This window comes from Hydra vulgaris, chromosome 09, assembly GCF_038396675.1.
Source record: "Hydra vulgaris chromosome 09, alternate assembly HydraT2T_AEP".
Taxonomy (NCBI): Eukaryota; Metazoa; Cnidaria; class Hydrozoa; order Anthoathecata; family Hydridae; genus Hydra; species Hydra vulgaris.
In genome coordinates, this window is record NC_088928.1 from 3,413,242 (window position 1) to 3,441,202 (window position 27,961).

At 28.3% G+C, this 27,961-nt stretch overlaps 1 protein-coding gene and 1 long non-coding RNA gene across 2 annotated transcripts; one reads left to right on the forward strand and one right to left on the reverse strand.

Moving 5' to 3' along the window:
- Positions 1 to 1,060: 1,060 nt before the first annotated feature.
- LOC136084493 (uncharacterized) lies at positions 1,061 to 16,475 on the reverse strand. The gene is made up of 4 exons (XR_010640587.1): positions 16,290 to 16,475; positions 7,290 to 7,380; positions 7,088 to 7,114; positions 1,061 to 1,237 (listed from the first exon to the last, which is right to left on the reverse strand). It is a non-coding gene; the product is annotated as an uncharacterized LOC136084493 (long non-coding RNA).
- A 399-nt stretch (positions 16,476 to 16,874) lies between these two features.
- LOC101236906 (uncharacterized) lies at positions 16,875 to 19,642 on the forward strand. Its single transcript, XM_065804508.1, has 2 exons — positions 16,875 to 17,046; positions 18,330 to 19,642. The coding sequence occupies exon 2, from the start codon at positions 18,338 to 18,340 to the stop codon at positions 18,992 to 18,994; it is 657 nt and encodes a 218-aa protein (XP_065660580.1). The 5' UTR covers positions 16,875 to 17,046; positions 18,330 to 18,337; the 3' UTR covers positions 18,995 to 19,642.
- Positions 19,643 to 27,961: the final 8,319 nt, after the last annotated feature.

Genomic DNA, 27,961 nt, shown 5'->3' on the forward strand with positions numbered 1-27,961 from the left:
AGCCGATGTTCAATATGGTTTTATGTACGTTAACCTAATTCATATGTGCAAGCTGGGTAGAGTTTTTAAAAGTAGAAAAAGCAAATTAAAAAGTTCTTAAATTATATTGAAAACTAAGTGAATTTTATTTACTTTGTTTTAAGTATTATTCCATAACTTTATAATAGTTCAAAGAAATCATTGAGTTAAGTTATGTTTTTACTGATGTTGATAAAATCATACCCATTCTTCTGTTATTTAGGACATGCTTTTGCTGTGAAAAGAAGATAATAATCATGAATATAGATTATTTCAAAAAGTTTTTTGTTATACAGTTACCCTGAATATTTATGAATTGTAATATATAAATTGTATACCAGTTAAAGCAAATAAAACTTAAAAAAAATTATTTTCTTATATAAAACTGCGTTCAGTAATTGCGATATGTGAAACTCGAGAAGGAAACTGTACATTAGAAAAATTGTGTGGTTTTTTAAACTTATAGCCTTTTTTTCAAAAAATCGTGCTCAATGCTCAAAATAAAGTTTTTTGTTCACTTAAATATATTGCAACACAACCAATGGCTAATGAAGCTCTTCAGTTAGAGTAAGAGATGTTATCAAAATTTCAAATAAAACTGTTTTTTGTGATACTACTTGATAATAGGTATGACGGTCGTTTAAATAACCCTCTTTAAACGATACCCAACAAATACGGGGACGTACAAAAAACGTACAATGAACGTTCAGACGGAAAGTCTTGGTCGCGTTCTAAACTGATTCTACATTAGACGCTCCAAGACGTCCGTTTAGAACGTTCTAAAGACGTCGTGAAAAAGACTAAAATAAGACTTTCCGTTTAAGTGCAGTTAGACAAAATGGTTCTAGAAAATACGTCTTTTAAACGTTCAAAAGACTTTCTGGGCGTCTTTTTAACGTTTAAAAGACATTTGTTAGGCAATGAGGGTATTTTAGCAATCACAAAACTTGTAGGGTTTTGGGGACAAAAATTACACATTCAAAAAACATAACAGAAGCGGCAACCAATGTGTCTTACTAATTAAAACAAATAAAACACAAAGTTAAAAGTATACACAAGATTAAACTATAATCGAAATTAAAGATACAAAAAATATCATAAAAACTTTTGTTGTGGTTTAGTTTTTCGCTGTTACCGGCGCCTTTTCTATCCGGCGCTGTTTTCAGGATATCTCCAACGCAATTTTCTAGTTCATTTTCAGCATACTTGGGTATGGTCTCTGCAAAATGCAAAAAAATATATATACATAAAATTTATATACAACTTATTGTTTTGCATAGTATAATAGTTTGATCTTAACCGTCAAACCGATAAATCAATTAATTATATAGTCAGATCTTTAAAATTAAAAAAAAGCAAAGGAAACCGATTTCTGCGTGATGCGCAATTATTAGTAGTTCAGTTTTTCATCAATTTTTCAAAATCTATTTACTCAAACTTAGTAAGTTTTGCAAATCCTTATATACCGACATCTTTATCAGACTATAAAATTCTTCTTTTTTGCAATTACATCCAAGTTTTTAAAAATTGATGTACAGTATCGGACAAAACGAGTGCAACCAAGTAATGCTAATTTAGTTTTTTTATATAAAAGTGCTGCATTTTCTCAATTTAGAGAAATAACTATGTAACTGTTTAGAGACAAAGTTCTTCAAGTTTTATTCATCACAAAGTTCATTATTTGTACATGAAAATTAATAAATTAATCAAAGGTATTAAAAAAAGTTGATTTCCTTCTGGACAAAACAAGTACAATTCGACAAAAGGTTGAACAAGCTGTATTTCGCTATCAATATTTTGTGGCGAATCCTTTGTTGTCGATCACAGCCTTGCATCTTCGAGGCATAGATTCGATCAGGAGATCAATGAAACTTTGTGGAATCGCTGCCCAGGCCTTTTGGATTTGTTAAAACAGTTGATTATTATTACGAACACCTTCACAATTAATTCTGCGGTTGACGATCTCCCACAGGTTCTCGATAGGGTTGAGATCCGGAGATTGAGGCGGCCAATCCATCACCGATAGGTGGCTGTCTTGAAACCACTGCTTGACTACTTTTGCAGTGTGTTTCGGATCGCTGAAAAACCCATTTTATTGGCATATTCCATTCAGCATGGGGTAACATAACATCTTTCAGGATATTTTTATACATGAAACGGTCCATTATTCCATCGTCTCGATGTATTGGACCTAGACCGTTAGCAGAAAAACACCCCCAGACCATTACATTGCCTCCACCATGCTTCACGGTCTTATGGCAGTAACCTAAATCGAGGCGTTTTCCGGCCGGTCGACGTACACGGCAAATGCCATCGCTCCCAATGATGTTGAACTTCGATTCATCACTGAACAGGATAGTTCGCCATTTCTGCACATTCCAGTCAAAATGAGATGTAGCAAACAGGAGTCTTTTATTCTGGTTTTTTAGTGAAATCAGCGGTTTCTTTGCAGGACATCGAGAAAACAATCCGGCTTCAACAGCACGCCGTCTGATTGTTCGGTCCGATACAGGCAGCTCTAATTGCTTTTGTATCTCGACTGATGATATCCAGGGATCCTTCTTGACGGATCTGACGATCATAGAATCCACTCTAGAAGTGGTGGAACGCGGTCTTCCACCTTTGTTATCTGCTGCCAACTTCCCCGCAGAACGATTTGGAACATAGTCTTGATACGGTCCATTTTTTCACGCGATATTTATCACAAATACCTTTTTGTGACATTCCACTTACGTAATCGCCAATAATTTTCTTTCTTAGTTCCAATCCAAGACTGTTGGGAGCCATTTTTACACTTGAAGTCATAAAAATAATAAAAATAAATAATCACGCTTCTCAAGGCTTACCGTGTTACATTTACTTTGTGATGATACAATAATGCTCTGTGGAACACAACGTCTTGGTTGGATGCGGACTGTATTGATGTAATAAAACACTTGTTGAATTTCACTTCTTGTATTGATGTTCTTCGATAAAACACTTTGATAAAATTCACTTTGATAAACTATATACTGACTGAATTACATGTCGATTTACATGTCTCTTATATAGTAAAATGAGCCTGTGTGAACCTGTTCTGGAAGATTCTAGATGCTTCTTTTCGATGCTTCTGGAAGCTTCTGGATGCGTCTGGATGCTTCTGAATGTTTCTGGATACTTCAGAATGCTACTGGATGCTTCCAGATGCTTCTTCTGGAAACTTCTGCATGCTTCTGGAAACTTCTGGATACTTCCTTTAATTATTAAAAAACTTCCGTGACGTTGACACTTAAAAAAATGAAGCAAACCAAAAAGTTGCACTTGTTTTGTCCGCTGCAAAATGGCACTTGTCAACGAAATTCTGCCTGTGTGTTGTCACCTGTCAGCTGATTGCTCATGTCATGGCATGCTTTGACTCCAGACTCCTGAACTGTTTGCTGTGGTAGTATAGTTCGTTTCGTTTTTTAGACATGTAAAATTAGGAACACTTTTTAGCATTGTTCGATGTTGGTTGCAAATGTTTTGTCCAATACTGTATATATATATATATATATATATATATATATATATATATATATATATATATATATATATATATATATATATATATATATATATATATATATATATATATATATATATATATATTATATATATATATATATATTTTCAAAACATGTTTCAGCGCGTTTTATATAAAGTATATACTAGGACGTCTCCTGTTGATTAAACCTCCTTGGTCAGTACCATAAAAATGTAAAAAATTTTGAACAGAAATTCCTGGAATAACCGATGACAAACGGTTATTGAAATGAATACTTTTTAACATTGAAAATAAAGATTGCATTCTTCAAAGATGTGATAAATGTTTTAGATAAGAAGTTTGTCTGATTAAATTGGGACATAAATTATAATGAAAATGAAACTTAAGTTAATTTTTTTCACAAGCAAAAATCAAAGTTCCAATGTACTTTAACACCAGCAACTTTACTTAGATGAATTTATTGAAATGGTTTACGAACAGTTAGATAGTTTGAGAGAGCATCATTTTATAACAAAAAGTTAGGCCATCTTCTTTCAACGTTTAAAAACTAGTTTAAAAGAAAAACAAGCTTTTTTTTGCATCACAAATTACTATGGTATTTTAATACATCCTGTATTAAAATACCATAGTTTTTTTTGCCTTTTTTTTTGTGTAACGTCGCATGATAAACGTCCTTTAGATAAAGTTGATGGAACGGTAAAACGTCTTATTGTACATGCAGTCTTCAGTCACTTTACAATCCTATTGACACACCAAAGAAAATGTACAGCTGTGTCCATCATGTCAAAGGAATATTATTTATTTTTGTTGATTACATTTCTATAGAAACACATATTATAAACTTCAAAGTTAAAGAGAGATTCTACAATATCTGGGACACAAAACCACCACAGTTTAAATTAAAAATAAAAAAGAGTTTCATTTAATAGTGTTTGCACTAGTGTGAATATTTCTACCTGAAGAGTTTATGTTAATGAAATTTTAAGTTAGAAACCAGAAACATATGTGGCCTGTATTTATGACACTCAATTGTATTTAGGAAATATTCCAGGTATTTAAGAAGAGCATCAATACCTTCATATTAAATTTATGAAAAAGTTTTTTTTATGTAGCGAATTTGCGAGGCCATACAGATGATCTTTGTTGGGTAAACCTGATGAAGGTCAATTCTAACAGAAGAAGATTTTATAAAATTGACTTAAAAGAAATCAATGAAGTTATTTATTATTTGAAAAATTTAATTTTTGAATCCTAATAATTTTGTTTATTATATTAATAACTGAAAAAAATTGTAAACTGTAATTTCAAGATAAATACATATAAAAACAAATACCTTATAACAATATAGTGCCATACGTTTTATATTTAAAACTTTTGTAAACCTTTTTTATCACTTTGATTTACAAATCGCAAAACATTTCGTTAGATTTTTATTTAAAAAAATTTTTGTTAGAAAGTGGGTTTTTAAGTTTTTATGTATTTGGGTTATGAGGTTGGAAATGTAAAAATCGTGATCCGGCTAACTTTGATGAAATATAACTTATGAATCCAGCTCTCTAATCAACTGAACTTTTTTTTAATATTTATCCATCTTGTGTAGATCAACAAGCAATTTGGCTTCAAAATCACAAAAAATTTTAACTTTAGCCCGCCATTTTGGAAAAAACGAAGATACTATATAAGATATTTATAAGCGTCACACTTTTATTTTTATTTTTACAAAAAATTTTAATTGAATGTATAAATCTATATAAACAATATTGTAAAATTTTGCGATTTTTTACATCCTTACTATATGTAAATATTACACATTTATTTCAATCTTATGAACCTCAATACATCAGCATCAAACTCAATAAATAAATTAAAAAACGTGATCAAACTTACCCAGCGGACGCAGGCGTCCATAAAACGTCTATTCGACGTCTAAAATTTGTCACAGGGGACGTCTTAAGTCCTACTAAACTTGAAATAAAATTAAACAAAGTTATTTAGTTTAACGTTTAATTTTCTTAGATAAAGAATGCGTAGCAAACTATATACCATTTAATCTAAAATATGATAACCTTATTCCTAAGATTATTCCTAAGATCAAATTCTGTTATGGCTCTGAAAACTGGTTTAAAATAGTTCAGAAAAAATAAGAAAAAGAATTTGCAATGATTATGATCTTAACCAATATCTGATATACAATTCTCAAAATCTCGTAAATGAACAGTGGTTAAAGTTCTGGTTAAACTTTTTTGCAAGTCAAAATTTTATTAGTTATTTTTAAAGAAATAAAATTATGAACTTATCGGTACAACAAATCGGTACGACAAATGCAGGGGCAGTGGTTAAAGTTCTGGCTCAGAACCAAAATTTTCGAGGTTTATTAATAACGTTTGACTAGAGCCGGCAATTGCCGGCTCTAGCCAAATATGAGACATTGGAAAAAAAGAGTCTTGAACTAAATGATTATATGCTCTTCCGAGGTGTTCTTCCTCCGAGGTGCTCTTTAACAAGACCATAATGTCTTCTTGAAGCATCTTATTATCTAAAAAAAAATGCACACGGTTTTATAATAATTTTTAATAAATAATGTTTCTGTTGAAAACCTTAGCATGCGCTTTTATAAAATCATTCTGGATCGTGTTAGTACGCTTGCCTCAGAAGCTAGAGATCCGAGGATCAACGCAATCAACATCTCTCTGCAAGTTTTATAACTTTAGTAAGAAAGGAGGCGTAAACTTCCTTTCAAATGCTATTCCACGGTGCTCTACGATAAGACTGTAAGGACTTCTTGGGCACCTAAAATAAATAAATAAAACAAAAAAAAAAGAAAAGAAGGTTTCTTTGCTTGAATGCCAGAAACCAGGATACAATGTCAAATTAGATTTATGTAAGGTAGCAGTCAAGTTTTTTTATTCAAATCAATGAAAATGCAAAAATTTTCACAAATAAGCAAAGTAACTTAACTAGTTTTTGTTAACAGAAATTCACATTTTGTAAAATTGTTCTTTTCAATGCTTATTCCTTTTGCATTGCAAACACTGCCTCTTCTTTTATTAAAAGATAGTGTTAACACCGTTGATTTTTTTGTTCTGAATGTTATGGTTGCAGACAGTGTTTTGTTACCACATTTAATATGTTAACTTTGAGGTTTGCAATCACTTCATGATTTTTAGTTTCTTCTGAAGTTATCAATGTTTTATATATATATATATATATATATATATATATATATATATATATATATATATATATATATTATATATATATATATATATATATATATATATATATATATATATATATATATATATATATATATATATATATATATATATATATATATATATATATATATATATATATATATATCATTGTTAAAATAAGAAAATTAATTAAAAAATAAAATTTAATAAAAAATAAAATAATTATAAAAACAATAATAATACAAGTAATCGTTATAAAAAGTGAGTAATAATAATAATATTAAAAAGTAAGTAATAATAAACAATAATTAAGTATGACACAAAATAATAATGGCGTGCTTTCACTTACAGAATCAACAACACGGGTTTCGAATTTCTAAATAAATAAAAAAACAAAAGTTAGGGCATAGAAAATACAATCTTTTGATCATGCAGATAAATAGCAGAGTTATTAATAAAGAATACGAAAACATCAAAACCTGTAAACTATTGGTTACGCCAAACGCGAAAATAAAAATTAACACAAGTATGAACAGTTTTTTCATATTTACCTTTTTCATTTTGGTGTCACGCCTCAGTTAGTTATGGTGTCACCCGGTGCAAGCCGTACCCTCCGCACCCCTAATGATGCCACTGGCTGTGCTATATTTTGGAAATTTTTTTATTTATTTTTTGTTATTGATTACAATGTTAAAGATACAAATACAAATATACAAAAGAAAAATTACAAGTGAAGATAGCGTAAAAATATATAAATAAAAAAAATAAATAAATAAAGAACGCGAATACTCAAAGAAGATCATTAGGTCTTGTCACAGAGAACCGAATGAAGAACTTGAAACTTAAAATTTATACAAAGTATAAAAGTCGTTATACAAATAAATTAAATCGTTAAGATTAAATAATCCTTTTACAACAAGAAAACATAAATAAACAAAAAATATACAAGTATTTGATTTAATAAATAAAAAGATAGCGGACACTCACAGAAGACCATCAAGTCTTCATCGAAAACCGCTCGTAAATTTAAAAATCTCATAGAAATCAAATGCATACATACATGGTCAAGTGTATAAAGCACAAGAAAAATTAAAGTGCATTCATATGCATATTCAGTTACATCACTGGATAAAAAATAAAAAAGTAAATTATTCAATGTTTAAAAATACAAAAATATATCACAGACAAAATATATAAAATAGACAAAATGATTTCCTTAAGCTTTTTTTTTGAATGAGAGGTAACTCCATTCCAAAGAAAAATCAAAATGTTTTAAAACTATTTTATTCCAAAGAGAAGCTCCACGAAATAAAATGCTTGATTTTTTAAAATTAGCTTGAAAGAATGGTTGACGAATTAAATTTCTTAAGTTGTATTTATTTTTATTTTTTAAGGTGTATAAATTATGGAAAGAAACTGGGTTGGAGTTAGTTTCACATTTGTACATAAAGCAAAGAGTATTAAAAACATTAAGCTGATATATATCAAAAATTTTCATTTCAAATAAGAGAGGCTTTGCATGAGTAAATCTATCTTTAAAAATGCTTTTGTTGACAATAAAGAGTTTGGATTTATTAGAACTACACCAAGCAATACTTGCATAGTTTAAATGACAATGGATAAAGGATAATATAATTGAGTTAAATTATGTTTATTTAAAGCACTTCTAGCTTTATACAATATTCCTATACTTTAAGCAACTTTATTTAGACAAGAATTTTATATGATATTTCCAATTAAGGTTTTCATTGGTATAGTTACCCAAAAAGTTTGTATTTGAATTTTTTCTTTTTATTTGAATTTCGTCAATAAAAAGTAATGGTAAATCGCAAGACAGAAGTATATTTTGAGAAGTTGGATGAAAATGTATCCAATTAGTTTTTTCAACATAAAGTGAAAGCTTGTTTATTTTAAACCATTTAGAAATTTTTGTTAATTCGATATTCATAATTTGAAATAATGTTGTAATGTTGTTATCAGATAAAAAGAGGTTAGTGTCATCTGCAAACATAACAGCAATCAAGTTCGAAGCTTTATGTAAATCATTGATGTAAATGAGAAAGAGAAGGAACCCAAGTATAGAACCCTGGGGAACACCGATGGTTATCTTTAATAAATTGGATGGGTCAGTTAAATTACTATAAACAAACTGCTTACGGTTGCTTAAATAGCTTTTAAGTAACAGTAAATCATTTTACCGCTACATCAAACCCTCAGTCGATGTAGCGGCACTCCATTGTGAGTCAGGCTGTAAGATAGTCGATGTAGCATCCCTCCCTTGTAGCAGCAGACTATAAGGTGCTCGATGTAGCTACACTCCGCGCACTATATTATATATTGCGCGGAGTGTTGCAATACAATAGATATTGTCATTGTATATGCAATGACAATATATATTGTAAATATAATATTAGTTCTACTATGAAAAATCCTTTTGAAAAAGATGAATCAAAAAATATTGTTGATTAAAAATAATTATTACTTTGTAATATTGTTTATTTAAGCCTTTTACAAATTTTAGGCAAAAATTTTAGTTTTTAGTATATTTAGACTGCATTTATAGTTTTAATATAGTTTAATTGATATAGTTTTTGATATAATTATTTATATAAAAAAATAAATACAAAACTTAGTCTAAGTTTTTTTTAATTTATTTCTTCATATATACTAAAATTAGATATAAATCAAATTTTTAAAAATGTCTAAGAAATAATCTATTAACGTAATAATGATTAAATTAACAACTTACAATCTAATCTATTTCAAACGTCTCTTTATAAAACCGTTTGTTATTATTGTTTAGATTTCAATGTTATTTCGAGATTAAATAAAAAATGGCTCACGCATTTGACAACTACCAAAAAAATATCTACCAAATGTTAACCATATAACTAAATATTTTTGACCGATACTAATAAAAAGAGATCTTAATTTTAGTTTACATGTTTGTTTGATCTGTGTTTTATTATGAAAAGGCACACTTCCGAACGTAATCCAGACGTCTTTTGAACATTCCACAATACAATATTCTATATTATAAACAGCTTGGATTTCAGCCAGGGTATTCAGCTGACAATGCCATTATTAATATTGTTCACGATATATTTAAAGCATTTGACAAAAGTAAGTTTACCCTCGGAGTTTTTATAGATCTTAGCAAAGCCTTTGATACAGTAGACCAAAGCATTCATATAAAAAAAACTCGAAAGTTATGGTATTAAAAGCACATATTTAGAATGGCTCAAAAGTTATCTAAACAATAGAAAATAATACATATCACACGAAGAAGGAAAAACTGATTACATGGCTATAACTTGCGGTGTTCCTCAAGGCTCAATTCTGGGTCCACTTTGTTTTTTATTTATGTAAACAATTTCCATAAGTTTTCCAACATTTTAAACTTAGTTTTATTTGCATATGACACGAATTTAAATTCTAATGGATATATTAACCTTTTATTTAAAATAGTAAACAATATTTTAATCTAGTGGAATGGTTTAAGCCAAGCAAATTGTACTTAAATTTAAATAAAACTAAGTATACTTTTTTTCATTGACTTTAAGATAATGAAAATATTCCATTAAAACTTCCCGATCTTTATATTGGCAACTCTAAAATAATTAGAAAGTCATCATTAAAGTTTTTAGGAGTGATACTTAACAAAAACTCGAAAATGGAGAGAACAAATAAGAACGATAGAAGATAAAATTTTTATAAATATTGGCATACTATATAAAGCTAAGCAATTATTAAACAAAAACTACTTAAAAATCTTATATTTCTCCCACATACATTGTTATATAAACTATGCAAATATTGCATGGAGTAGCTCTAATGTAAGTAAAATTAAAAGACATTGCTTAGTAGATAAAAACATACAGTCAAAATTATATCAAGTCCAGGTCAATTCACACATTTTAAAGAACTATTTAAAAACCATCACATAATCGATGTTTTTCATTTAAATCTTGTCGGGGTGTAGTGATAAGACAAATATTGTCTTCTTTTATTGTTATGTAGATTTTATTTATATAACACGGCATTGTATTCTTTTTTTAATGACAAAATAAATAAACCAAACAAATATAAATGATAATAAAAATGAATTATAAAAATTATAATAAAAAATTAATACAAAAAGTTATAACTATTATATTTATAATTTGAAATTTATAAAAGAAATTAAAAAAAGAAATTATTGAAAAAGTGCTGAATTAAAACGACAAACATGTTACATATAATCTTGAACGCTTCATCAAGGACCATGCGCATGAATAAGGTTGAAAATTTTATAAAACCAACGTTTTTTTAGTTACTCCAAACCAAATTTCATCTTTTTTTAAGGCTAATTGGTCGAAAGTTGCCCTGACTAAAGCCGAGTAACAAAATACCCGAAAAATTAGACACACTTAAAACACCGAAAAAGTATGCATACATCGCAAACTTAAATGTTCAAAATTTTTTTAATTTTGAACATTTAAGTGTTCAAAATTATTTAACATTTAATTTTCAAAAGGTTTTTTAATTTTATAGTATTATCATGTTTAGATAATATACCCATAGCCGCCGAGAGAAATTTCGGGCCCAGGGGAAGTTTTCTTAACGGGCCCTCAATATGATCAATCATATACCCAGGACCAGAAAGCATGCTGTGGTCATTGAAAAATAAAAATGAAAATTAATCTTTTAAAAAATAATCTTTTAAAAGTCAAAACTATTTACATCTTTTAAAAGTTAAAGTTAGGAAAAAGTGTTTAAAAAACAATGTTAAACACTGTTTCATAATAGAGCTTTGCGAGCCTTTCGACTCGCAAACAAATTAATAACTTCTTCAAAATTAATTTTCATAGCCATTTTAGCTTCAATAGATAAAAGCCCTAAGTCATTTAAACGATTTTGTGTCATTGTTGATCTTAATATGTTTTTTATTTTTTTCAACATGCTAGAAGATCTTTCTGCTTGGGCAACTGTCACTGGAATTGTGCAAAATAGCCTTAGCAAAATAGCCTTAGCAAAATAGCCTTATTGCAATTATAATGTTTAGAAACAGCACTTCCAGTTTGTTTTTTTTAATTTCATTTAACAATCGGAACAACCATAAAACATTGAATAAAGAATCTATTTCTTTTGCTGTATTAAATCTTCTTGTCATACTTCCATTAATGCTATCCATGAAAACATTGAAAACATTAATTCTAAATTCTTCTGCCGGTGTCCTTATTAACTCATGATTTTTTTTTTTTCTCTTTAGTATATTTTTCCCCCAAAAATTCTATGTTTATCTGTAAAGATGTGCCCAACAATCTACATTCATTTAGAATAGTATCACAACTATCTCTTATCGTATTTAATTCAACAAGAAGACTCGAGAAATTGGTTATTTCTACATCAATTGTTGCATTGCGAGCTTGTAAAACAGCACTTCTGCAGTTTATAGCTGCAAGAACTTTGTGCCATATTTTTGCCTGTATTAAGCATTCAAAAGATTCCATATATTTTTTTATTCTAATAAGATCTGATCGAGTTTCTGACGTTAAGTTTAATTCCAAAACAGCTTTTACAGCTATTTTAATTTATTTAATTTTTTCAGCAAATGGCTTAACACTTTCAATTCTTGCAGACCACCGTGTATTTGACATAGTGTGCAAAGAACATTCAGTATTATTTTTTAATATTTCCCATCTTTGTGGCCTACTACTAAATATAGTGTATAACTTTTGTATAGTGCCGAAAAATCTTACAACATGAATACAAGATTCTGCTGCATGAAGACCACATAAATTTAAACTATGACATGCACAAGGAGAAAAAATTGCCAATGGATTAATTTGCAAAATGCGAGCTTGTGCACCTTTATATGATCCACTCGTGTTAGATCCGTTATCATATCCTTGTGCGCGATAGTCACTTATAGGAATATTATACCTTTGTAGCGTTTCAAGAATTAAAGTCAACAAATGCAAGAAATCTTTCCATATTTGTGTCTGCTTTACGTTTTTTAAATGTTCTTCTAAAAGCGGATCGTAATGACTTAAAAGTTCTAATAATCCTAAAAATATTTCCAATGTTCGAATCTCCTATCAAATGAGTAACACCTCTAAAGGCCAATCCACGCTCAGCAAGAAAAAAAAATTACATTTAATAATCGTTTTAAGAAATCTTTCCATATCTGTGTCTCATTTTGTATTTGTTTTACTATATAGCAATCAATTATGGTTTGTTTATTAAAATTTTGTTCTAAATTTCGCCACTGGATATAACAAGATTTATGATTACTAGATTTTTCATTATCAGGTATTCTGTCATATCATTTTTTGTACCCTCAATTAACCTGCCAACCATTTTCTGTAGCAAAAAGTGATCTTTGCTCATGAAATTTATATAATAAACGGCAAGGAAAACAAAACAAAGCATTTATAGATTTTCTCCAAACTAACTAAAATGCGGTAGTGGTGTAGTGGTAAGAGCGCTCGCTTTGTAAGCGAGAGGTTCGGAGTTCGACTCCCACCACGTCCCTGGAAGTACCGCGCTCAACTTAGTTTCTCCGCGCAGCGGCCTTGCTCGGCAAGGTTCGTGTTTCGGAGTTAAAGAGTTGAGAGAGGGTTGCACCACGAATAACAACTAAAAAATAAAAAATAAAAAAAAACCACAAAAAAATGAGTAGCCTCCTTGATTGTAGTGGCCCCTCGGGCCTTGGGGAGGTGAATAATCTAAAAAAAAAAAAAAAAAAAAAAAAAAAAAAACCAATCACGAGGAACTATTTCTTTATTTTTTAAAGGAAGACTTAATAAATATGTAGGAAATTGACAAACGTGTTTATCTACAGGAAATATGGTTGGGTGTGGTTCTCAACTCTTAGAAATGCATCTTCTACCTCTTTTGGTGTTACATTTACTTTTACCACTCCAATATTGATGTTGGGACAGTTGGTAAACATAGAAAGTGTCGAAATATCAGATTGCGCGGAAATTCCAACAAATTCCGTTTCATTCCTTGCGCTTAATGGGTCCGAATCAATATCTCCAATATCGCAATAGTCATCATTCTATATTTTTGAAGAAATTTTAAACCCCAAATTTTCTAGTGTTCTCATACCTCTAGAACTTTCTTTATTTCTTTTTTGTCGCTCTTTTCGTTTTTCGTATCCAGATTTATGGCGAGAAATCATATTCTGTATTTCAGAAATTAAAACGTAGCTCTTTATACAGAATTTATAAATAAATAATGCAAATTAAAGTTTACGAATAATAACATTTTTTTAATAATATTAATATTTGAATAATAATATTTTGAATTTAACGCAACTGTAATATTTATAAAAAGTTTTAATTTAACTTGTATATGTTATTTACATAATGTAAACTAAAATTAAAAATATACGCTTACAAAAAACATCAGCAGTGTCTAAAACGAAAATTTTAAAATGCAGCATTAATGAGAGATCAAGTCATGCAATCTTTACAACTGATAACATTTTAAAAGAAAATTAACAAATGAAAAGTTAACAACGTCGATTGAAAAAACTTGAATTTTAATATTACAAAAGAAAAATAGCAAGAATAAAAAGAAGAATATTTGTTAAAAGTCTTAAAGACAAAAAACAAGTGATGAATAAATAAGACTTCATGAAAAAAAATTATTTGTACACACACGGGGCCCCGGGAATCTTCCCCGTCTACCCCTCCCCTCCTCTCGGCGGCTATGAATATACCCATAAAAGATATACACTCCTATATATATTAGGAGGTGATTAACTCTATATGCTTATAACTTCGTTTTTACGAGGCGGTAAACTTTATATGGTCATGTAAAGTTTTGTACAATTTATTACCATCCACATACATAATACATAAGCTGTTGTCATGCAATTTAATTAAGGTATTGCTTGGTGAAGTTGCTTAAGACGATAGGGAAGAGTGGGGTATTGGCGAACACCTAAGCGAGAATGTGAATTAAAGACACCAGTTATACAAAATTGATCATACTTATTGCTTATCAATTACTTTAACGATTCAGTCACAAACCCTCAAAAGCAATTTTTAAAAAATCTTATTATAAAATAAAAACTTATGGCAAAAATAAAACCATTGGTGTTTGGAATTACCCTACCTACGTGGGATAATTCCAAGCACATCGGGGGCAATCACAAACACTGTTATGTAATAACGAATAAAATGCTAATTGTAATAACTAAGTCTAAAAATTATATTATGCAACAACAACAAAAAAAGGAGTGGCTTTATTTCCATAGAAGCTACAACAGAGTGTTACTCAAGAAAAAAGTTGCATAAAATTATCAGAAAAAGTTAAAATCAAATTATAGTAAACAACATCCGCAGCTTCATTACACTACTGCACGTGTGGAACTGAGCATAGGATCCCTTCTTAGCAGGTAAAAAGAAATTGTCGAATTCATTTTTCTACAATGCTATTTTGACCATGTTCGGAGTTACCCCGCGTTCGCCATTACCCCACTCTCCCCTACGTTTTGAGACGCTCGAGATGAGATGCGGCTTTTAATTAGAAACAGCGCGTTTTTTGAAAGTTATTCTCGACGGAGTTTTATTTTGGTACTTCAAGAGCAAAAGTTTTTTCAAAAATAGAACCACAAACTTTTTGAGGAAATATTTATTCTTGCTTTTTTTATGGTTGAGATTATTACTTTTTACTTTAGTATAGTCTAGTTACTAGTTACTTTAGTATAGCCCTTAAAGATTTTTTTTGTGTGATTATTTTTTTATTATTTTGAGTTTTTTCGAGTTTCATTAAAAAAGCTTATCTTTGCAACTGGTTTTTGAAGATGAGATGATTGGGAGTGTTGAAAATAACGCAATTTTTAGTTTAAAGATTTTTTTTTAAGTAAACTTTTCATTTATATTCTTTAAGAGGAAAGACTATTTTATGGTAATCTATAAAAATAAATATAAATATTATAATATTTTGGCTTCAAAAAACACTTCAAAATACACTGTTAACAAGCTCAACTTATGCAATCTTCCACCATATTATAAATACCAAATGGTAGAAAATGTATATGTTAAGTAAAACTTAATCTATATATTTCAAAGCTCAACCAATTTTTGTGAACTTTTATTATTTATTTTGTAAACTTTATGAGTTTGGTTAAACTAAATGAAAACAAGTGTAAAAATAAAATATTATCCGTTTGTTTGTTTTTGTTCATAATATACAAGCAAAATACAAAAAATAGTTCCTATAAATTTATTTTGTTAAAACTTTATCTAGGTATGTATTGTTTTAATCTTTATACTTGGTAAACAGTTTTACACTAGGTAACTAACACCTGCTACGAATTTATTTGTCCCTAAAAACTAAATTTAGACGACAAAAGTATACATTAATAGTGTATAAATAAAAAAAATATTGTATTTCAAAAAAAAACTAAAAAAAAACAAACAACTTTTTCCAAAGGTTTATTTTTGTGGTTTGCAATGCGCAATCAAGTTAATTAGATTTAACTTAATTACTCAACGGTTATGAGTTATATTATTTTTTTAAGACAACTAAATAAAATAAATTTTTCCACTTACGTAACTAGAGTTTCTGCTAAAATATCCGATATCCGAATTGCAATTAAATATTTTTTATTATTAAAAGATTGTTAAGAAATAATATAGATGTCTAGCCAAAAGTTCTCAAACAAAAGTCTCGCCAAATAGTCTGGTAAAATAGTCAATAATAGTCGAAGTGCACAACTTGTTACTTAAAAATTAAAAGTTTAAACTTCGTATATCAAATTTTAAACATAATTTAGTAGAAAAACATTTTTTTTCAACTAAAAAAATTTTACATTTGTTAATTTTTTTTATTAGAAATTAGTCTTTTATACTAAAAATTAACTTCTGCTTTTATCATGTAAAATTTAATGATATGAATTTTCTTAACACTTTCAATTGATTAATTTATGCATACTCGTTTTCAATCCTATTGCGTCAATAAATAAGAGAAGGAAACATGTAATAAAGCCTATGACGAAGCGATTTTAAAACCACTGCGAACCTATGTCATAGACTCCCAGTTGTTTTGAAATTGCTTCGTGCAAGTCCATATAAAGCCGTACCCATAATACAATTGAGTTATGAAATCATTCAACTGAAACAGGTTTTCTAATGTTTACACAACCACGGCTACATATATACAGTTTAATTTACATATGCGATCTTTAAGTTTTAATAGGAAGGTGAAGCCAGACTAAAAGTTGCAAAGAAAGCATTATTTCTTGTCTGAGAAATAGTGGTTCTTGTCGAATCTAACCTTACGACTGTTGCACCGTATATCTAATTTTTGGTAAGGATTTAGAAAGAAATTTTTTATTTTGAATATTTTAAAATATTTTTATTGGTGAGTTATAATTTAAAATCATTTAGTTATATTGGGTCAAAACGTTTTCAAATAGCTAATGATAGATTTTTATTCTTTACATCGCAGCGAGATATTTCCATCCGGTTCTTGGATGGGACAAACCATTCCTAAAATATATAATTTAAAATATTATAATATTATCTAAAATCTTAAAAAATTGATTATTATATTGTTTAGTTTATTATATCGTATCTTTTTCAAAATTGTAGTCACATTGTGTGACAGGCATGTTTTTAAATTTATATTGTTTTAATAAAAAATGTCTTATTAATTTATATTATATATTGTATCTAATATAATTTTATATTTATATATTTGTATATATATATATATATATATATATATATATATATATATATATATATATATATATATATATATATATATACTCTTCCTGATGATCCAGCAATGGTGAAACTTAAAGTAGAAGATAAAAGTTAGATAAGTGTTTTTTACTAATTTATATATATATATATATATATATATATATATATATATATATATATATATATATATATATATATATATATACACACACACACACATACATGCGTATATACATACATATATACATACATACATGTATGTGTGTTTGTCACAGTATAATGGTTTCATTTTTTTTTCTTTTTTTTTTTCTATATATATGTTCTGGTCTTTGCTAAGAATTAGATAAATAATTCCTAATATAACTTTTCACCACTTTTTTTATAAAAAATTTTGTCATATATTTTAATACTACACCAATAATATCAATCACAAGAAAATTGTTTTATCAACCTGAGTGTTATATTTTTAAATTTGAATTAATTAAAGGTTTCCTATTTTACAAATTATGTCTAAAATAATTAAAGAATTAAATATTTATAAACCTAATCAAAAGAATTTAAAATCCTAAAAGATTAAAGATTTCCTACTTTATGTATTTTAGTGTGTATCCTAATAAGTAAATCTATGTGCAATTGAAGAAAAAATTTTCTTTACTTTTTTACTCCATTTTCACCTCTTTATAAGTATATTTGACAAAAATGTAGTAATTGTGATTAATATTAATTATTATTTAAAACTTGTTTATTATTGTTATTAATATTATATTGTACCACTACTACTTTTAATAATAACTGCAATCAATAAGAGTATATAATACAAGCATAAGTAAAAAGTAAATTATTTTTTATAGCTTTGATTTAAAGTTTATGTTAAAATTTTAGGCTCCAACATGATTGATATTTTGTGTGGATCAAAAAGAAGAATATCTAACACGGAGGAAAACGAAAGAATTGCTCTCCGTCAAATGATTTTAAATATGTCAATATGTAAGATTCAAAAAGATCAAGGTAGAAAAGAGCCATCACTTTTTCGTTCAGTTGTTATAGCAAATACTGTTAGAAACATTGAAAATGAAATGGATAATGAAATGCTATTAGAATTTGAAACTAACAAGGATTTTCCTACTACAGCTTTAAAGCAACCACTAAAATACTCTTTCATTGACAATAATAATAACCAAATTATCAACCAAGCCAAACCATCTATTGAAAATAGTGACAAAAATCAATTTGGAGCAATAGGTGACCAAAGAAAAACAAAGGATACTGATTCAAAAACTTTAAAACTAAGTTGGGATTCTCATAATACACATGTTTTTACCAGTTCTTCGTCTCTAGATAAAATGGAATTTGACAATAGTTTTCCTGATGTTGATATAGCCTTATATGATTTTGATGATACATTATCGTTTTCTACTCCATTGCCTCCCTATTTAAATAATATTGATTGGCGTTTTTTTCCAAGCTGTGCAACAATAGACCGCAGAAAAGCAGATTCTTATTTTGAAGAATTAGATCAAATGATGCAAGTTTTAGTCGGCATGTAGGATTTACTTATTCTCTGCTTTATAAATGTGTTCTAAAATGATATAGCAATCTCAAAGTAGTTATATTTAAAAGGAAATTATTTTTCTTTTAATCTTTTTAAAATATATTTGCAAATTTCTGATAGATTCCTACTAAACTATATTTATTTATTTTTTTAACAAATGTTAAAATGTAAAGTGTCGCATTTTTTATAAATGAAGATAAACAGCATTTAAGAAGAGTCTTGTGTAAAATAAATTTTTATCCTTCCATCAACATACCATTGCAAATACTTTCCATACACATATCCATGCTAACTGTTTATTTTAAAGACTTGTTTATTTTATTAAGTGCTTGTTCTGCTTCATTACTAAGATGTGATATATACAGGAGAAGTTCCAAAATTGTGTATAAAATTTTTTTTAAGCAATTGTTTATATAGTGAAGTGAAAATTGACAAAAAACGCATGTAAATTATTTTTATTTTGAGTTATTATAATGTACAAAGATATTAACCTATAGTTTATTCCAACAAAGAGTTGGTTAAAATTCTCAAATTTACATGTTGTATATATTTATTGTGTTATATTTTTTATAATATGAAGATAGTTTGTAATGTATTTAATATCCTCTAACATTTAGAATATAAATGGTCAAACTGCTCTGGTTTTGAAGAGTTTTGTGTTTGTTTTTTAGATTGTTTTTTCTTTTGAGTTTTCAATAATTTTTAGTATTTAAAATTTTTTCAAAAGAAAACCTAAGAGTTTTATTTTTAATTATATATTTTCAGTATTTTTTATTTTATTTAGGAAATAATTAGAATATGTTTAGATGAAAATTTTATGTAAATTTTTACTATGCACTAGTTTGCCATGGTTTAGCCAAGTGATGATAGATCGTTTATGTAAAACATAGCTTTGTCGTCGTATTTTTCTACATTAAAAAACCTTAGAATATAGAATAGTATTAAATCTATTTTTATACGTTAAGTGTTCCGTAATGCATAACATTTATCTTAAATCTAAATCAACTCATAGACCTGGCTTTAACTTGGCGAATTGTGTTAAAATATATTTTATTATATAACTGTATATAAAGCGTACTAACAAACGACAAAATATTATTAAGGAACCATTAAAATGTATTCTTATTTTTTCTAAAACATGGCAAACAATTTTAATGCACACTGAGTGTGTTTATCTAATGTATACGTCCGTATAATTATATTTTTAAAGATAATATTGTTTAGTTTCCCTAACATCGTTTCTTTCCAGTTTTAAAACCATCCCAATCAACCTCCATAGCAACGGTTAAAAATTTCTCTATTCACTAAAGCAGCTCCCTATGCTTATTCTTAAACTGGAAAAAATGTCAAAATGAGTTAATCATTTTTAATGTTACTTATAGCATCTATAGGATATCAACGATCGCTAGATTCCTCGTAATATATTTATAAGAAATTTCTTAAAAACGAGTTAAAAACATTTTTGAAGTTGTTATCTGAGTTAGATCTATATGTGTATGCTTTAAATTAAGAAATTTGATTCATAATTTGTTAGCAAAACAGTAAGAAAAGATCCAATCTTTTATTTTTATATGCAGTCTTCCGGTTTCCGCTAATCGGTATACTGCAGATGAACTCAACAACTTTAGTTTTCAGTTAACAGCTTAAAAGGTCCACCGTTTTTTAAATTGTATCGTTCGATTAAACCTCAAAAAGTTGCACAATTTTTGCTTAAGTGAAATGTCGTGTTCTAATAAAAAAAAAATGAAGAAAACAGTTTATACTTGCAAATAATTATGTTACACCAAATTTGAAGCTAAGACAAGAATGGTGGATGTATGTTTTTTAACTCGCATTATTCAAATTTTATCTCTAACGGGTATGATGTCAATGCGTGTCATTAACCATTAATAAAGTCTCTTGAAGCATTTTCGTACATGCGTAATGCATACCACTTTTGGAAAAAGATAACGCGTTTGAAGGTCACTATTTGATTTAAAATAATTAAGTTTAAATAACAGTTCTTATTTGGTGCGTGACAGTAACCTCAAAATATAGATTATGACATAAATAAACACATTAATTTATTTTTTTGACGTCATTTTTCAAAATAAATCTATTCCAATAACAAAAAAATCTACGCGAGTAACTTGGGTTAGTGCAACATCAATTAAATTGATCAAGACTATTTAAAACGCATATTCCCAATTATATCCTTATGATGCCGCCCATCTCAATACTTACTTATCTTTATCTTTGTCATTTTTTACCAAAAACAATGAATTAAATATAAGCATAACTTCAATAGTTAAAGATACATTACTATATACTACACACACACACATATATATATATATATATATATATATATATATATATATATATATATATATATATATATATATATATATATATATATATATATATATATATAAGATATATTACTTTATACTACATTACTATTAAGATATATTACTATTACTGAAAATTAACTATATTGACATACTAAACTAGAACTACCTAAACTTACTTACTAAACTAAAACAAACTAAATTTACTTCATAAAACATTGAAAAAAGACAAAAGACATTAGAAAAAACAATATTTAAAGATAAAAGCCTACTTTACTTTACTCAATAGAACTTTGAAAGAAGAATGCAGACAAATAACAGTCCAAAAAGTTTCAGCAAAGTTGCCCAAATAACTTTTAAAAAAACTACTTTAACGACATAGCCTTAATTTAATGCTAATGCAAGTGAAAAAAATACAGAACAAACTGTTTGGTGTACAAACTGATAAAAAAAAAGTTAAATTTTAGGGAATTGGGGCATATTTGTCCTTATTATTCACGGTTACGGAAATGCTGAATTACGCTAGTTAACTAAGACAAGCGCGGGAGTGTTACTAACTATGATTAGGCACAATGGCTTTTTTACGCATTAGGCGAAACATGTTTTGCCTATCTTATCTCGGTACTAGGTGTGGGGCTGTCCATTAATTACGTCAACAAATTTTTGAAAATTTTTACCTCCCTCTTCACCCTTATCAACAACTTATCAAACTTTCAGAGACCCCCATAAAATTACGTCAACAATTAATTTACCTCCTCCCTCCCTTCACTTCCCCAACCCCTCCTCCCCCCCCCCCCCCACTTTCTTATGTAAAATAAAAAAAATATGAAAAAAAAATTAAATATTTATAAATAGTAGTAATAACAGTAGTTTACTTCAACTTCAAGAAAAAGTGTTTAAAATTAAAATGTTAAAAAAAACTTAGTTTAACTTTTAACTTATAAAATTTTTTTAAATATATATAGCCATTTAAAATTATAATGGCTTGCTCTGAACAAAAAGTGAATTCCTATTCACTAAAAGTGATTACTACATGCAACACTATTGGTTTAAACTTCTTTCAGTACATAATAGATAGTAAAAAAAGTTAAGTTCACTCCATCAAATTAGAATTCCACATGTAAATATCAGAAGGATTAGTTGTAATTTTGAAAAGTTCCAAAATTTACTTGATATTTTTTAATATTATTTGCTTAACTGAAAGTTGGGCTACCTCAAATGATATTAATAAAAATTCTAATATTTATCTTTCTTATTTTGAAATGATTTCTATTGAAAGGCAAATAAATAAGCGCGGTGACGGAGTTCTAATTTACGTTCATGATAATATTAGGCACTGTTGTAGAAATGATCTTTGCGTTTCTGACGGCGATGGAGAAATATTAACCATTGAGATTATTAATGAACGAATAAAGAGCATTTTAATTAGTTGTTGTTATCAACCGCCAAATGGCGTGAGATCGTGAGCATGTTTTTACAGCGAAAAGTTATTGCGAAAGATAAAAGCGAAAAGAAAAAAAACTTTCTAGTTGGCGATTTTAATATGATTTGTTTTGACTACAATGACGATAAAAAAGTTAAAAATTTTTATGATGCAACCTTTGAATTTGGAGCAAATCCTTTAATAAACCGTCCTGCAAGAATAACAAAAAATTCAGCAACTTTGCTGGATAATATCATTTCCACAGACTTGTTCAACAGTGATATAAAATTTGGCATCTTAAAAACAGATATTTCAGACCACTTTCCTATTTTTCTAACCATAAACACTGACCAACCCACGGCGATTTTTTTTGATTGATTTTCTCCCACTTCCTATGGTTTACGAGATTTTTGGAAACGGACGTAACAAAAACAGTTTATTTTACTTTTACGTGCCAAGTAAACAAATTTTCTCTAAATAAAAATTCAAAATGGTTTCTGAACCATCTTTTGACCGATAAAGTAACCTACTATCAAACTCGTGGGTAGACTCGATCCATGATGCATCTTATAATCTAAAAATTTACACATGGGTTCATAATGTGTATATCTAGGAATCCAGTTTACAACATATACCTTCTGATGACTAAAGTCGTAAATATATATGTATTTCATTAAAAAACTGATTTTTATGTCTATTTTGCTTAAAACTACTATTTAACTGTAACTTAGACATAGTTGTAAACTGGGATTTGAGATCCAAAGGATATTTATCTTTATAAGTAATAACATTGATAGTTAAAGAAACCGTCATTTAGTCTATCCAGCTGATTTTTTCTAGTTTTTGTACTAGTTTTTTGAGTAAATTGAATTTCAATATCTAGATAACTTTTAAAGAGCAGATTTTATAAAAAAAATCCATGATTTGTATTTACACTTTAATAAAATATAAAAAAAATACATAAACTTATATTTATAGCCCTACTTAAATGCTAAAGATGGTAATTTTTTGCAACTTTTCATAAAAATTAAAAAATTACGGACGTTGTGGACCAAATTTCGTATTTCTTCAAAAAAATCAGCTTTCGGAGTTTTTAAGGCAAAAAAAAATCACAGTGACCGCCTTAACAAAAATTATATAAAGTTATAAAAAAGCTTTTTTTTAAACCATCAAATATCGAGTCTTTCAAAAATTAGCTCTCATTATTAGATTGGAAACATTTAATTTTAATGAAAAAGCAAACAACCTTAATGGAAAGTTCTTTGAAACATTCACCTCTGCTTACGCATCTAATTTCCCAATTGTTTCAATTACATTAAAAGCAAAACACTTTTATAATCCCTGGATTACCAAAGGATTTAAAAAATTATCTAAAACAAAACAAATGCTATACATAAAATATCTGAAAACAAAAACCCCACCTAGCGAAAAAATTTACAAAGATTACAAATATCTTTTCGAAAAAATAAAAAATAAACTTACTACTCAAAATTAATGAATAAAGTTAAAAATGACTTAAAAAGCACTTGGCAAGTGTTGAAAGAAATTACTGGAAAACAAAAAACATGCTCAAGCTCTTTGCCACAAATGCTTAAAGTTGATAACAATAGCTTGTATGAACCACAAATAATAGCTCGTGAATTCAATAAATATTTCACTGAAATTGGATCAACTCTGTCAAGTAAAATGCCAACCTCAACCTCTATCAAGTAAAATACCGAATCTCATTTGATGATTTTTTGATACCTATTGATAAAGATATTTGCTCTGAAGAATTATCTGCCAAACTATCATTTGATAAATTTGAAAAAGCTTTCAAATCTTAAAAAAAAATATAAAGCACCTGGTGCAGATGAAATATACGGAAATGTTGTAATAGATTGCTGCAAACAATTAAAAAATATTCTTTTTAAAATTTTCAGAGCATCTATTCATCAAGGTATTTTTCCTTAACGCTTAAAACTTGCCAGGGTTACCCCTATCCATAAAAAAAGGCGACAGATCCACTATCAGTAATTATCGTCCCATCTCTGATCTTACTATATTTTCAAAAATTTTAGAAAAAATTATCTTCAATAGAGTATACAATTATTTTGATTACAACAATTTACTTCATGACAATCAGTATCGTTTCAGAGAAGGGAGTTCAACTGAACATGCCATTATTCAATTTATACATAAATCTTTTAAAAAATCTCAATATACACTTTTTATTGACCTATCAAAAGCTTTTGATACGGTTGATCATCACATGTTAATCCAAAAAATTAAACATTATGGTTTAAACAATAGAATCTTAAAATGGTTTGAAAGCTATTTAACAAATCGAAAACAACTTGTGTATAATAATGATGGTTAGCAAAATGAACCCCTGAACATAGCCTGAGGTGTTTCACAAGGTCCTATTCTCGGACCGCTACTATTTTTAATTTATGTAAACAACTTAAACAAAGTCAAAAAGTATAATGTTCGCTGATGATACTAATCTTTTCTTATCTCATGCTGATATTTATGAACTTTTTTCAACTATAAACAAAAAGCTCAATAACAATTCTAATTGGTTCAAAATAAATTAACTTTAAATATTAACAAGACAAAATGGATTACCTTTCACTCCTGCGAAAAAAAAACGTTTTTTACCAAGTAGTATGCTTTAAATTTATATTGATGAAACGATAATAAAAAGAATGACTGTTATAAAGTTGTTAGGTGTTTATCTTCATGAGAATATTACTTGGAGAAGGCATATGGTGCGGCCGTGGCGCAGTGGTTAGAATGCTTGCTTAATAAGCAGGAGATCTAGGTTCGAAACGGGCTTTGGACATATTTTTCGCGTCACGGTAAGGAAGGAGGCGTGAACTTCCTGGTTAAATGCACTTCCGCGGTACTCTGTGACAAGACCGTAATGTCTTCTTGGGGCACCTAAAATTAAAAAAAAAAAAAAAAAAAAAATATATATATATATATGTTATAAATAAATATTTTTACTTTTTAAGATTCCGATGATAAGATCCTTATGTTTATGTATTACGACTTATGAACTATGTAACATAACTATCATTGTAGATAAAAAAAAATTATTAAAAAAAATTTTATTGACTTTTGAAAAATCATAAATGTTCGCTATGGTTTAAATTACCAATAAAGATGTGCTGCATCAGGCACCTCCATACTAACAGTCATACGATTCTTGTGCACATCTGCGACACAAGTACTATACTTAAAGAGCATAATAGAATACTGGAAACATATGTGGAGAGAGTTAATTTCCAGTTATCGTTTGAAAATTCTTTTTTAACTAATTTAAATATTCATCTAATCGATTTTTGAAAATATTGACAGAAGTCGCGATAAAAGTTATTTGCGGCAGGGTATTCTACTGCAACACAACAAGGTTCGTTTGCTGTGCAAGTCTTTGATTATGACCAAGCACAATATACTTTGACGACGAAGGACAATTGAACAATACATGAAAGTTTATTTCGTCAAATCCATGCATGAACTTGAACATCAGAATTAAATCACCTCTTATTCTCCTTTCTTCAAGTGTCGGAAGACCTAACATGGCTCTTCGCTGCTTGATGGTGCGATGCCTAATCTCAGGAATGGTTTTTGTAGCACGGTTTTAAATTTTTTTTAGCGATTCTATGTCTGCCCGTTGGTAAGGTAACTACGCTTGCATAGCGTACTCTATGTGAGGACGAACACTTCTTTCTACAATGAAAAACTACGGCTGCGAATAGTTTTTTCAGTCTCTCTAAGGAGCAGTTCACGTTCACCGCAGCTGCTAAAACTTTAGCATTACGTTTAAGATAATTTGAAGTAAGAACTCCAAGATCTCTCTCTACTTGAGCAATTTTAATTGCAAGTGGTTTCTGATTCTGGTATATAATAGTCTCGTTTTGTTACCGTTTTTCTCGGCCAATATGCATGACTAGAAACTAAGTAACTAAATTTATTTAAAAAAGTAACGTTGTTGACGTCAACTTGTTTTGACCTACCCCCTACTCCTTGTCAAAAATTGTCAAAAATTTCTTGTTTTCCTCCCCCTATTTTGTTGACGTAATTAATGGATAGCTCTTATGGATTTAAGTGACTCTAACTAACGAAAGTTAAATTATGTCTAAAGTAGTATGGAACTAAGTGGTCAATCCGCCTAATCTGATCTGGAGCTAGGTATAAAAAGTCTGGAAATTAATTGTGCAACTTGAAAAAAATTAATAAACAAGCCGGTAAACTGAATAATGATGTTGTATATAGAATTGCAAAGTTCTTCAAGTGTCTTATGATGTCTTACATTTATGATGTCTAACATTTATGATGTCTAACATTTACACACTTATGATGTCTAACATTTGTTATAATATTCGATTAAAATATTTGTTATAATATTTGTTATAATATTTGTTATAATTTATCGGCTCTTACGCATGCGTTAAAAAATGAAAAACAACCACGCTGTTTTTTTATTAAACGAGTTCCGCTAACCTAATAAAAATTTGAACGAAGTTCGCTTTATACAAATTTTTGAATTATTATTTGAATAAGAATGAGGGAAGATGAATTTTCTCTCAAATTGGAAGATTTATCGGGTAATTTTTATTCTTTAACAGCGTGGTTGTTTTTCATTTTAAACGCATGCGTACGAGCAGATAAAAAACTTCTTGGTCTGCGTTTTTTTAAAAGTTAAAAGTTGTTATTTTGTATCATCCAAATAACCGTAATTTCATAGTCTTATGAAGTAGATTTTTTATGTTTTTTGTATAAAGAAAACCTACATTTATCTTAAGCAAAATTTCTGTTCAAAACCATACATCAAAAGCTAGAAATTGGATATACTTAAACCGATTCAGAAAGCTATTAACGTTTATGCTGGTTTATTTACTCTATGCTATTATCCAATAAAGCGAGATATTATCTTCAGTGAAGATAATTTGGTGCTTTATCTGCAGTTTTATGAATTTGCAAAAAGTAAACAAAAATTGTTTTTCTCTTTTTTGTTATATTATAAAAACGAATGCGGCGTTACTGCAGTTACTCCTTTTTTTTATTTTTTTATTGCTGATTATGAAAGAGAATTTTATGCTGATTAAGAAACGTATAAAAAAAAAGGTCTAAAAATTAACAGAAAGTGTTCTAATTCGATGTTGAAGTTTCAAAAAATACACTAAAAACCGCTATTATTTGCCATTTTTTAGAAATGTATTAG